The sequence below is a fragment of the Dendrobium catenatum genome, unplaced genomic scaffold (assembly GCF_001605985.2).
Source record: "Dendrobium catenatum unplaced genomic scaffold, ASM160598v2 fragScaff_scaffold_220, whole genome shotgun sequence".
Classification (NCBI taxonomy): Eukaryota; Viridiplantae; Streptophyta; class Magnoliopsida; order Asparagales; family Orchidaceae; genus Dendrobium; species Dendrobium catenatum.
The window spans coordinates 283,769-298,081 of record NW_021318682.1 but is presented as its reverse complement, the minus strand read 5'-3'; the positions used below and the strand labels follow the sequence as shown (position 1 = coordinate 298,081).

General features: G+C 32.4%; 1 protein-coding gene across 2 annotated transcripts; it reads right to left on the bottom strand.

Moving 5' to 3' along the window:
- Positions 1-159: 159 nt before the first annotated feature.
- On the bottom strand, positions 160-5,880 carry LOC110099782 (protein ULTRAPETALA 1). Of its 2 annotated transcripts, none has more exons than XM_020827061.2 (3): positions 5,063-5,880; positions 3,230-3,539; positions 160-587 (listed from the first exon to the last, which is right to left on the bottom strand). In XM_020827061.2, the coding sequence occupies exons 1-3, from the start codon at positions 5,268-5,270 to the stop codon at positions 413-415; spliced, it is 693 nt and encodes a 230-aa protein (XP_020682720.1). In that variant the 5' UTR covers positions 5,271-5,880; the 3' UTR covers positions 160-412. The 2 variants fall into 2 exon arrangements, with proteins under 2 accessions (XP_020682720.1, XP_020682718.1); XM_020827059.2 differs by having other exon boundaries at positions 3,230-3,554; positions 5,063-5,873.
- Between the last annotated feature and the right edge of the window lie 8,433 nt (positions 5,881-14,313).

The window sequence follows — 14,313 nt, the reverse complement described above, 5'->3', positions numbered from 1 at the left end:
AATAGAAGGTTTCACCATTTCAAATGTGGGGTTTGTTCCTGCGGCGATTACTGGTAATAAAAGTTATGATTATGACAACTCCGCAAGTGAAAAGAAGACAATACAACAATAACAACAAGTCTTTATCCTACTATTTGCGGTGAAAAGAAGACAATATCATAAATAAATGCCATTCACAGCTTCCTAGTTCCAAATTTTTCAGACTTCAATTCTAAAACGTTGACAGAGTTCTCAGGCAGATTTAACATGGTCATAAAATGAGGAAAAATAAATAATCAATCCCGTGCAACTAAAAGTTGTAGTTTGCAAAGGAAACAATGATGATTTTCTGTGAATGGAGCCATGAAGGCTCAAGAATGGGACGTTTAATCCTCGCAGAAAAGAATCAGAGCTAAGTTAAGAAAGGCTTCTCTCAAGTGTGCGCATTTCTGGTGAAGTCAATGCAGATCTGGCAGCTGCATTCGGTGAAGCGGCAGATCTCACAGCCAAAGCAGACGCAACTGGTGCAACCTTTGCACGAAGGCGATCGAGAGCATCCTCTCAGGACCTTGCGGCTTGCTCGTTCCTCCTCATCATCGCAACGTATCCTGATACATGCTCGAAATGCATTAAAAGTGGCTGAAAAGAGCATGTTAATTGCTTCAGGAAATAAGGCAAAATATTTTTCATATGTGAATAAGTAACAAAAGAAAATTAGCTAGATTCTATCTTAAATCCATCCTAGCATGGGCTGCTGTAATCCTCACTTGATTGAGACCAATGCTTGAAAAGTTTCCACTTTTCAAATAATCAAAAGTTTCTCGGAAAATTAGTTTAAATTTAATACTGTCATACTGAATGACAATACTTTTTTCAACATTTAAGATGAGTACCTCTTAGTTCATAGAAATAGATGAACTTTTAGTCTTCCAAAGCAGCCAATATGGAAAAAGTGTTCAAATGATGCTTTGAGGTGTTTAAAATGTTTCAAGAGTAGTTGGAGTAGAGGTGGAAGATTTAGGATTAGTAGAAGACAGAAAAAGTTGACTAATTTGGGATTTTTTAGATAAGAGTTTTGGATGAAACTTTATGCCAGTATAAGAATGGATTTTCTTTGATGGAAAATTATAAGGACTTTTATATCAAGGGTTTGGGATGTTAACTAACAAATTATGTTGATTTTAAATTAATTGGATGTGTGGTAAAGAAGTCATGAATTTTCGTCGATTGGTCGCAGGAACATGACAACTTGAGTTAGGGTTTAAAAAAGGGATATGGCTTGATTTTTGTGTAAGTTGCAGAGTATCTGTAGATTTTAAGTGCATCAAGCAATACAATGTATGCAGTTGTTGAGATTAATGCTTCGTTTGGGACGACTTTCTTCTTGCTTTCTAGAATAGCTTTCTTGTACAAAAATTTTCTGAATTTGAAAATTTTGTACTAGAAAACTATTTTAAAAAGCAGTATGAAAGTTGTCCCAAACAAAACCTAAATTTAATTTCAAGATGGCTTGATTAAGGCTTCGTTTGGGACGGCTTTCTTTTTGCTTCTTAAAGAAGCTTTTTAGTACAAAATTTTTTAATTTTGTACTAGAAAACTGCTTTAAGAAGTAAAAAGACAACCGTCCCAAATGAAGCCTAAGTATAAGATCTGCTTCTCTTAAAATAAAATTGATTTGGTGGATGAAAAAAATGGTGGAGAGGTTCTAAGATAGGGTGGTCCTTATGATGATGGTGGTGCCTCTTTGGATTTCTGTGCTTATCCCTCTTTTATGACAAATGCTATGAGGTTTTGGATCTTTTTGACTTTGCTATCAAATGATGGGGAGGTGTTGAGAAGACTTCAAGGGTTGTTGGATAGATTAGGCTTGGTAAAAGGCTAAGAGAAAATATGAATTAGTTTAGGATCTTTTTAACATATTTCTACATGAACTTTTATAGCATTAGAACAATAATAAGCTTGAAACTAGATATGCTTCCGTCTAATCTTCCCAACAATGGCAATAAGAGCCAATCAAAAACACATGGGGAAATCATGAGAGTACCATCAAAATTTTCCTAACTTATAGACCTATCATTCGAGTAGGTATATTTATGATAATACTGTCCAAATCTTAAAAAGCACAATTAAACTATCAATTTTCATTCACAAATACTTGTTAAATGCTTGATGATTTGATTGGATCACATATAAAAATATGGGTTTGCTAATTCATTTTAAATACATGGGAAGTAATATTGTAAACAAAAAAAAATTTGATGTTACACATGAAAATATCTCAAAAATTAAATTCCTTTATAGAAATAACTAGGATTAGAGTGATAGAACCAAGGTCATTTTGAAAACAAATGACCTGACTGCAATAAGCAGGCAAAAACTTATTTGAACACCATGAGAACGTAAAAGAGAGGAAAGAAAACTAGAAAATCAAGAACTCTGAGATTTAGGCATTGTTTGCCACAACTTATCTCCTACTGAACTTTCCAACAGTTTACTAAATTTCATCTTTATAAGTGAAGATTTCAATTTTGCATTCAAAATGAGTGAAAACAAAATCATCACTTATGAACTACAAGCAAATAAATGAACCATAAGGGAAATCAATGGTCTATTTCTCACTATCCAATCCCCCATAAGCATAAAAATTAGCCTATGGAGGTTGGTGAATAACCTGAAAAGTATATCATGGGATGCCCCTCTGATTAGACAAGATTACGGGAAGAATAATTTTATCGACACAATTGGAAAACAATATATAAAATATGCAGTAGAGCACACCCACAATTGAACAAAGATATCAAACATTATATTATTGTACATATAAAAAGAAAGATGGTGGGGCAATAGGATTATTAAGCATTTTTGTGTGTGCGCAGAAAACTATGTGATTGAAGCTCATAATGAGATAAGAGAACAAAATTTTAATTACTAAGTTGACTCAATACAACATAACACATCGATTTCCCATTATGAACTTTCTAGTAGCAAGCATTAGGAGAATATAGCGAAGAATAAAAAAGCTAGCAAGCAGGAACTTCTAATATAAAGGGAGAATAAACCTTCAATCAAACCTTTAGTTTGATACACAAGGAATATATGCCTTAAAATGAAAAGAATGTTCGAGTGAAACTGCTTTAAAAAGGAAAATGAAGTCAATGAATGATAAAAGAAATGCAACCTTTATGCAAAAAAAAGGTAATACATCCTTATTAATGGTAATAAAGCATAGAAGTTATGAAATAAAACTTACTTGTCGGTTGGGAAGTCGGAGCAACTCCAGTTCTGACCCACTAATGCCTCATGGTAAACACGGCACTCTTCTTTGTTACGAAGGCGAAATCTGCGCTCCTTCTTGCATGTGGTACAGCGGATAAACTCATCACGGTGGCATGGACGTCCATTGGGACCTTTGTGAGAACCATTAGTAGCTTTTGATGTTAGATTATAGTATTTAAGCAGGGGAGTCTTTGTCAGCGAAACCTTCTCTCCTTCAACTATGACCCATACATTGCTCTTCCATTTCCTTGCACTCTCCCTCCCAGAATGCTTCTCAAAAGCAGCTGGGGACAACTTCACTGTTAATAATAGACCAACTAGTTAACATCAAAATTGGATACAACTAGAATAATTATGGTAATTCCCCAGTTAAATATTAGCCATCCTATAGCACTGCAGCAGAGTACTCATTTGATACAGTCAGGAATATTTCTACATTTTCTTATTTTTCTTTCATAAAATTGCAACATGAAGTTGCCTTTGTTTTAAAACTTTTTAGATAACTAATTTGGTGGGGAAGCGTTCAGAGAGAAGGCAAAATGCCAACCATTGTTGAGTCAGAAAGAGAAGTTTTGATCATAACTAAATGCATATTAAATTAAAAGCAATTGATTTTTTTTTCAAATCAACACACACTTTTTTGTTTATAAACCTTTACAACTGCAAAAAAATCAAAAAGCTTCCAGCTTATCCATTCAGCATAAAGCTTCAGCTGAGAAATCACTAACCACTTCATAAATACTGTTTAAATCAAGAGTGTTCACTCATAGCATAATCACGATCCAAAGAACAAATATTAACACCATCAATGAAAAAGTGGCACATAACGGGACTCTTAGCATGGGCTTCGTTTGGGACGGCTTTTTTAATGCTTCTTAAAGCAGCTTTTTAGTTAAAAAATTAAAAAAATTTATACTAGAAAGCTGCTTAGAGAAACAGTAGTCCCAAACGAAGCCGTAAGCTAGTAGGATAAAATGGAAGAAAGGTAGAGAATTGTGGTTGGAACACTGAATCACATATGAACTATCTTTCTATGTATAATTTAAGATATGCTCATGCCCATACTACTGACCAACCTCATATTTGATAAGAATAGATAGCAAATTGACAGACATCACCAACAAGATGGCGATAATCAGATCAACTAAGAAACCAAAATCATTGCTTAATAGCAATAATATTTAGATAACAGTATTATATAAAAAACAATATTGAATCAAACTTAGCCTAAAATGACACTGATCTTTACTCTGTAACGGTGACAAAACCAGCACAGCAGCACATAGAATCACAGCATGGAAAGCCAGGCAAAAAGAGTCACGACATGGAACAGAATCAATCATATTAGAATGATTCAGCTCACATGTCAACCAACAAAAATAACACTTAGAATCAAATAAAATCAATGAAGCAGGAATATTGACTGCTCCAAAAAGTAAACCATGCAAGGATCCTCTTTATGAACAGTGAAAATTATCACAGCACATGTAATATTTGCACTTTTAATTGCCAACATGAAATAAACGTCCTTGAAAACTATGAAAAAGACAAGTACGACAACATCTTAAAACCCAAACAACTCTATTAGAAAAAGCATACATCTTGCATGGAATAAAGAGAAACCATAAAATAATTCCAAATCTTCAACTTCAAAAGAGCACGGCCAGAGATCAAACAACGAAAACTCGTTAACACGAGAAGATTTCTTGGCACCAGAGAACTAACGCAAAAGATTAACACATCGACATCAATATGAAGAAGCTGTTTGAAAGGATCAAAACGCAAGAAAGCAAGAGACTCTACTCACCTTCTTGGCATCCAGGTGTACACTCGCAGTCGATTTGGAGATCACCAGAGGCAAAAACCCTAAGCCTGCCCACCGCATCGCCATAGCGATGGCTCGTGCAACCGCACATCACCTCGACAAAGTCCAATCCTTTCTTCAACCCGCTTATCTCGCTCACCTCTTCCTCCGGGAACAGAAAGACTCCATCTCTAGCCGAACCGTTCGCCATCTCCACAACTCCCAGATCGCAAAAAGAGATTTTTCAGGGGAATCTAGCACCAAGATTCCACTTTTAGCATCCAGATAACCAGGCCTAGACGCGAGATGAAGTGAGCACGCGCCGCAGATCGGAGAGCATCGAAGGAACACAGAAAAGACGCAAACACGGGAAGAAAAACCGTGGAAAAAACCTTATTGAGAGATCTGCTAAAAACCCACGTCTTAAAAGCGCCACCTTTCTACGCCGAGATCTACAAGAAAAAAAAATCCTCCGAGACACACTAAGTTAACCAAATGCACACGCCTATCACCTAAAAACCGGTGGGGAAAGGGATATCACTAAGGTTTTTTGAAAAGCTTCCTATTTTGCCCTCTTCTCTCCTTTAAACACGAGCGAGAAAAAGAGCTCGAGAAGAGAGATAGAAGACGAACGAACGAGCCAAAGACCATGGGAGGAGAAATAGACGAGAGACGAAGAAGAAGGGATTAAGTAGGGGATCCGGATTTGCCGGAGGTGAAAAGACTCAGTCGAGTGATGAGAAGATAGGAGAGCTTTGGTTTTATTCCCGAAGAGGGCCCATTGCATGACGCGAGAAATAATGCGATGGAGAGAAGAGAACAAAAATACGAAGAGGAGCGTGCAGCGGCAGTAGGAACGAAGGTAACGAGGTTTTATAATGGAGGAACCTTTTTTTTACCATTTCAATGAGTTATTACTTGGTTTCTGATGTCCTTATTCAAAAAATCAAACTTGGATTTTGAGCCGCAAAGGTAAGAGGAGCTTTTTGCAGCGGGCCCGACCCCTCTCTCTCTCTCTCCATCTTTTTTTTCTAATACGTACTCAAGTGGGACTGCCTTTGAGAAGCAAGTGGGGAAAGCTCTACCCTTTGGAATCTGAAAGTGTGCGTTTCACATTTATGGGGAGGAGCGAGCTCATAATATCGTGCCATGAATATCTTCTTAAAAATCGTCTTCTTCTTACACTGACCTCTTGCTTCTCTTCTTCTGTGAATTCTCGTCAAGCAGTTCAATGTCGATGTAGTCGTTTTGATTTTGTAAGAGCTTTGATGTAAGTAAAGGGGAGATACAAGATAAGATAATGAATAAATTACATATTTTGTAATTATTCAGGTATTATTATAACTTTATATTTTATTTATAATTTTTTATATCATTTATATTTTTAATAAAATATTTTGTGACTATTCCCTATTAAATGAGAGATTATTCAGTGCGGTGTACGAACGCATCCGGAGACTGATTCAGACGCGTTACATCACCCATTGCACTGTGCATTGTGTGACGTGATGCGTCCGAATTAACACCGCACGTAATAATTTTTCCTATTAAAAAGATCAATAATTGAAATTTTATTTCTTAAATGAATATTTAGTTCTTTAATTCTAGTCATTTATTATTCTTCACTTGCATCTGCTTTTTTCTTCTTATTATTATTTTGATATTTCTCTTTTACTTCTTATCAGGGGCGGAACCAGCCTTCTATTTGAGAGGGGGGCGCAAAATTTTCATATTAGCATAATACTATTTAAAAAAATAAAGACATAATTTAAAGCAAAATCTTATATTTAATTATGATAGGTAAACTAGAAATCATTACAATCTTATTAATCAATTTTACTTTTTTTGATAATATTGGATTACATCTTCATTGGGAATCAAATCAAACACATCTTTTTCAATGTAAGACACAAGATAGTCGTTGAGTCAATCATCACACATCTTACTACGCAATCAATGTTTGATAATTTTCATTGCAGAAAATGCTCTCTTCACTATAGCAGTAGCAATTTGTAAAGTTAATGCTAAAATAATAAGTCTATAAACCAAAGAATACGCACTATACTTCTTCATTTTAATAAATAGTTTTGCAAGATCAGCAATGCTGCTTAGAGAAGAGAACGCTTCGCTGATCTGCATATCAATAATATAAGTTGATAATTGATTTTTAAGTGCCACAACCTCAATTATTTAAAAATTACTTGGTTATAACTTTGTTAGACGTATCAATTTTCTCTTCTCATAAGCACGAAAAGAATCACTTGGGTTTAAGCATACCACACAAAGAAGCAACTCGGTACTAGATTTAGAAAACCAATTATTTAGCTCTTAAAGTTGCATGTTGACTACAATATATAAAATAGCTCGATTTGTTATTTCTTCAACCCTTTGCATTGTTTGATGATGAGTTTTGTATGCAGCATTCATGTTTAGAACATCAACTTTAAAAACTCCACAAAAGCGTGACACTTCATCCAGTAAATTAACCCATCCATTCTCCCTCAATTTATGTAGTCGTTATTTATATATTTTGACTAATTTCACCGCATTTTCAATGTCTTGATTGTTTCTTTGCAATGATTGTGATAACTCATTCGTAATTCTTAAGATATCAATCATCAAATGCATTGTGAAAATAAAATCAAAAGACTACATTATATCAATTAAAATTCCCATTTCAACCGACTATTGATCATGTACCTCTTCTATTTTAACAATCTCTAGCACCTTCATTGCAGAAGCATACAGATGCATAAGACTAATTAAAGAATGGAAATAGAAACTCCATCGAGTATCACTAGATTTTTTTTAAATTAGTCTATTGATTTATACATTGACCGCTTATGATATTATCATTTTTAAGATGCAAAAGTATTTTATCATGCTGAATAGTTTTAAGAGCATCTGATCTCTTACAAGAAGCCCTAATAGTATTTATAATTCTGAAAGTAAACTCAAACATATGTTTTACTTGTCAATGATTCTTTGTTACTACTATCAAACATAATTGGAGTTGATGAGCGAAATAATGAACATAAAATACTTGAGGATTATCATTTAGGATAAGTGCTTTCAAACCATGAAATTCCCCTCGCATATTGGATGCTCCATCATAACCTTGACCACGTATCCTATGTATGCTCAACGAGTGTTTGGCAAGTATGTCTTCAATGGCTGCCTTCAGTGTAACTGAATTAGTGGATGTTACATATTTGATGTTAATAAATCTTTTTATGACTTGTCCCACCTTATCCACATATCTCATCGCAATAACTAGTTGTTCTTTCGTAGAAACATCATGAGATTTATCAACTATTATTGAGAAGTATGAGTCACAAATATCTTTCATGATAAATATTAAGGTTTCAGCAGCTGTTGGACATATTTATTTCTGAACATTTGGTGAAGTGAACTTCAAATTTGAGTTTGCATGCACAATTGTCATTGTCTTAATTTCTTCATTGTGATTAATAAGAAAATCAAATAGCTCCAAAAAATTTTCTCGATTATCTGAGTTGTATGACTCATTATGCCCACAGAATGATAAATTCTAATGTAATAGAAATTGAACACAATCAATTGATGCAGTCAACATAATCCTATAATCTTTTTTGTTCTTATCATCTATGCTTACCATAAAGTTGGTAGAATGTGTTCTTGGTTCTTCATTAAATCCTCATATTTTTATCTAATTTTATTATTAATACTATTATGCTCTTTAATGTGACTTAATAGTTTTTCTTTCCTCTTCTAGTTTTTGAACCATTCTCCAATAAATGAGTCACCACCACCTTGACCTTTAATAATCTGCTCTTGGGATTTGAAAAGATAACAGTAAAGACAAAAATCAACATCTTTCTGCACACTGTACTCTAATCAAATCAACGCATTCATCAAACCATTTTTTATTAAACCTGCATGCAATATTTTCAAGTAAGGTTTGAGGGAATTGATGACTTCAATTCTCGGTTGATGAAGTCCCTTTAATATATATGCTCTCTGAACCTTATCTCTATCATTTACATCATAACTCCAAATTGGAAGTTATAGTCCAGGACCAACTAGGAGATTATTAATATCAATTTATATACGCTCTTTCCTCTTTAAATAATGCTCCATTTATTTAACCCTAAAAAGAAATTTAATACCAAGGAATAGCACTCGTCAATCAAAAATTAACATCAAGATCAAACACAATATGCAAAAAAAAAAAAACTAAAAAATAATAATATTATTAGTGAAATCATCAATTCCGTTCTTAGGTTCACATGCAGTTATATCTCTGACATTCCAAACTGTTCAACTCTGAACTTACACATTTACACCTAAAAGGAAGCATAAGTAACTCTCTTTAGTCCTCCCTTCATTAGTATCTCACGATTACTAAAATACATATAATTTGTTTTAAATAATTAGATGGCAGAAGAAACTTCTGCAATGAAACACATCAACGAATTCAATCTTATCACAAGTCAGTTGAGAACAATTTCAATGTTTAAGTTCGAGTTTTGTGCTTATTATCCTTGCTACTAGGGATTGCTATTAAAAGTTCTTTGAATCAACGAAGCTAAAGCTTAAAGATATATGTGATGTATTCTTAAGAAAAAAATATAACTATATTCTTTTCCTTTGCCTTTAAAACTTAAAAATGGAGAAATAACTGTAAAAAAATCTATCTCACAGAGAGATGTAAATCTCATAAAAATAGCTATAACAATTATTGCAACAAATGATAGTGAATGCCACTCTTGAAAGATATTATGGGTAATTTTATGATAAAAAAGAGCATGCGGACATGCCAGAGTGTGAGCACAAAGAAGCCGAAGAAAAAATGAAGTCCTCGCCTCCTCCAAGTCCAAGTGAGCAAGTGATTAATGAGCAAAGAGAAAAACCACGATAAGTGATCGACGAGCGCACGATTGCACGGCAGGATTCGAGCGTCGAGCAGAGAGAAGAGAATCGCGAGCGCACGGACGGAGTCTTCAACTAAACGAAGCGGGCATAAATACCTAGAAGGAGCGATTAGGGCAAATTTTAACCTGCTCAAGGGGTAATTTACTAAAAAAAAAAAAACCCTACTTTAATAAAGATTTTATATTTTTTTTAGGGGGGGGGGGCAATTTTCCCCCATGGATTGGGCGTGATTTTGCCCCTGCTTCTTATATGTCATTCTTTTTTTATTTACGTTGAAGTTGGTTATTAAACCCTTTTCAGTCCCATCCCACTCCATATTATTATCTTCTATGAAATAACCCTTTTCAGTTCCATCCCACTCCATATTATTATCTTCTATGACCATTGATCTTGAGTATTGCACCTATGCTAGCTATACATTCAAACCCATTGCATCATCCCTACATATTGGTTTCGTCACTCATTATGATGGTTCTAGCATATGGCAATCATGTTTGTGCTCACTTCTACTTACCAATTCTCAAACTATACTATTTGAAATTCTCATAAATTTCATAAGGCATTCTGACCTTATAATAATAATACACGCCAGAATTAAAAGCGCCAATTAGCGAGATATCTCAACTTTCATAGTAATTTATTGTAGGATAACTCTAAGACATTGTCATAGGGATCCTCTCATGAATATAAAATCCCTCAAATGATGCTTAGTGTTATGTATCTGTGAGAAACATTATGAACATCAACTTCAAATGATATGAAAGATAGAAAAAATATTATAATTTTTTTAAGGAAGACATTAAATTTGATAAATAAATTGAATGAACTTTAAAAGAGACATATTTATAGATGATGACTCTTTTCTTGACTCCAATATTAAGTGAATCATCAATTCAGGTTCCAAGATAAACACTAATCTAAATAGTATAATATTCAATCTAAGATTAAATCTTAATTTTAATTGATCTAAATCCCTTGCATTCAAAGAAAAATAATATTGTAATCTATTCTTCTTAGATAGTAACTACTTTCTTTTAACTTGTGACACTTAGTATTGGTCATAAAATTAAAATAATTAAATCTCGTTGTATTCTTTTATTATTATTATTAACATGAAATTGATCCACCTTTTCATAGAGTACAAGTACAATTCTTTCTCATTTTTTATTTTTGTTAAACCCTTATTGACCTCATTTTCTTACTAACTTAAGGATTGCCCATATTGTTCGAGGTCATTCTGTTGATTCAAATATATCCAATATCCTAAAATATGGGTTCTGAAAATAATGCATGTGAAGCTAAGAGGCACATCACCATATCATTAACCAAAAAGCATATCAATTAGCATTGAGTTTTATTCTTTTATTTAATTTTCTTGTTAGAAAATACATATTTTATTTAAAGAGAATATTAAAAAAAATTAAAATATATTTTTAAATTATTTAAATCATGTAAACTTAAGGATTCAAGGGAATCAGTCAAATATTCAATCTAATCATTTAAATTGGAGTGATATTATTATAATATTGAAGGAGGGATTTTGGTTTATTTCTTTGTGGATTTTCTTCCTTTTTCTACAACACTTTACAAACTAGTTACCCCTATTAATTCAATAATAAAAAAAGGTTTTGTTCTCTTGCAAAAAACATATGTCTACAAAGAGTTAGTATTATCACATTTTTTATTTATTTGAAAATTAATAATATTTAAGATTTATGAATCTTAACATATCTTTATTTCTTTTAATTTTCATTCCATTACAACTCCCTTGTATTTCCAAGGCTACATATATAACACCTCTGCAAAACCGTAACTTTTAGTATCTTGTTGTAATTAGTCCACCAAAATAAATTATAACATTTTTTTCATATGTACAATTACCCTAAAATCACATACATTAGTTAGCTAATATTATAAACCTCTAATTAATCCAGATGTCTTCAACCTTTTTGATAAAAAAGAACCTAACCATTCATTGCAAAAATAAAAAAAATTTGTCTAGTAATTTATAAACGTTCCACTAACCTTAAACCTTCCACCAATATTCTAAGAACTCTTGAAATATATAAAAACTCCTATCATTTGGTATTAATTAAAGACAAAAAGATTCAAACCATTGTTAAATGAAAAGGGGATGATAAGAATGTGTTTTTTATAAGAGATTTAATGAGAAGGGATGTGAAAAGAAGTACTGTAATACAAGATCAACCAATCTAATCTCAATTTTGATAAAATACTATTAAAATTTTACAACATTAATTTAAAATTTAAAACTTAATGTTAAAGATAACATGGTAAATCAGTCCCCCAAATGGAAATGCATTCATTGAGGTTAATTACATATTTGGACACCTCCTAGAAAAAAACTTTTGATAAAAGAATAGTTATAATTCAAAATTCACCATCCTAATAGGATAATTTATACTTCTTGACAGATCAAATCATAAAAGGTGAAACATCATAACCAAGTGAGCAATCATCTCACCATGGAGAAAGTTCTATGTGATGATGATTAATAAATAATCAAATATCACCCAAAGATATGGGATAAAAGGATGATGGGCGTATATATGAAATCTCAAGATAGAAGTTAATAAATTAGGATTTTATGAATTCATCGTCTATGTTGATCAAATTCAACATCAATTAGTCTACACATAGATAGTTAACCCACCCCAACTAAGAGGCATTCTACTATCAACCATGAATTGCATCATCCAATTGACTCTCATGAGAATGAAAATACAAATTCCTAGATAGATGATTCTACTCAGTAAAGTCAAACTTATTTGATTAGGAATAAGTATAAAGAACATACGTCCATCCAAAATGACAATTTGTGGTTTTATTAAACTATAAATTCCATTATTGTGGTGGACATATCTTGTGGAAAGAGGTGAGGGTTAGTTTTTCAGTGTTGGACAGTCTATGAAAATTGTAGTATTGCTCAATTTTCTATATGCATGCTTATGGATTGCTACCATTATAGCAAGTCATTTTTATCTGCATGCATGGCTTTGAATGTCATAGTGCTTATGATATCTTACAGTATTTGAGGTTCTCAATTGACTACTTTGTTGGTTTTGTTTTATTTCCAAGAGATTGGGTAAAATATGTACTTCACATAGTAGATTAACGACTTAAGCTTGCATGTCCTTGGTGGTGGCTATTTGTTCATTTAATTTGGTAATATATGTATTGTGAACAATAAACTAAATAAAGGAGTATGAGATGATCAGTGAAAGCTCCAAATGATGTGTGATAAATGATGATAGTGGTGTTTGGCTGAGACTTTAGCAAGGGAAGAATATGAGGAGAATGCTTGATATTAGTTTAGATGTTGAGAATAACAATGAAGAAGGGAAAGTTTCAAAAAGAAGGTGATTTTTTATTGCTATCATTGTGTGATGATAATTATCTTTAGCACCATACAACCTTAATCAACCAAAGAAATAGGGCATTCATCCTCAAAATAACAAATTAAACAACTTGGTAAGGGCACTTGCAATTTATTCACTGAATGTAACATGCATAACCATCTTCTTTTCTTATGCAATCTATTCTATACATTGATCATTACAAATGGATGATAATATGTTACAAATATGTCGTTGTTTATAGTGGCAAAAGCAATGATGAAGCAAACTATTGAAATCCACCAAATTGTATTGAAAAAGGTTAAGCAAACTTTTTATGAAAAAAAAATCAATCAATAATTTAAGTTGTAGATAATCATATTAGAGTAATGCTTCACTCACTTATGTTAAACACAATATAAATATATAAATAATAGAAAACCTGTATATTTCAATACACTATGTATTTATTATGATCATTTCTATTATTTATACATTATTTTGATTTGCATTAACTCTTGTTGGATATGCACTTATCTATATCTCACTACTTGATTTGATGATAATAAATTTTATGTGATGAAGTATTCTAACTTGTAATTGTGTTAAAAATTTAATATATTAATATGAATCAAATTCATGATTATTTAAATGTAGAAAATATGGTAATAAGCATGCTTGGAGGTAGTGCCAATTGGAGATGGATTAAAGGTGCAATTTCATGGGGATTCAATTATATATGTCATTAATTAAGTTCAAAATCTAGGGTTATATCTTTGTATATATTTAAAATATTTATGACTATACTGTGCTCTCCTTATCTTAAAAAAATATCATCCTCCATATTTCTATATCAATATGAGAGAGTAAGCATAACACACAACCATGGAAAATCAAATTAGTTCAAAAATATCAAAATCAATAATCTATATCAATAATCACATCAAAATCAATACTGGAATTACATAAAGAACTTTAACTTAA

Bases quoted from the DNA above. Each gene is read 5' to 3' on its own strand.
- LOC110099782 (XM_020827059.2), bottom strand. From the start codon at position 5,270: ATGGCGAACGGTTCGGCTAGAGATGGAGTCTTTCTGTTCCCGGAGGAA. The intron at 3,555-5,062 runs GTGAGTAGAGTC...TATTATTAACAG, and splicing joins TACACCTGGATGCCAAGAAG to TGAAGTTGTCCCCAGCTGCT. The intron at 588-3,229 runs GTAAGTTTTATT...AGCATGTATCAG, and splicing joins TCCGACTTCCCAACCGACAA to GATACGTTGCGATGATGAGG.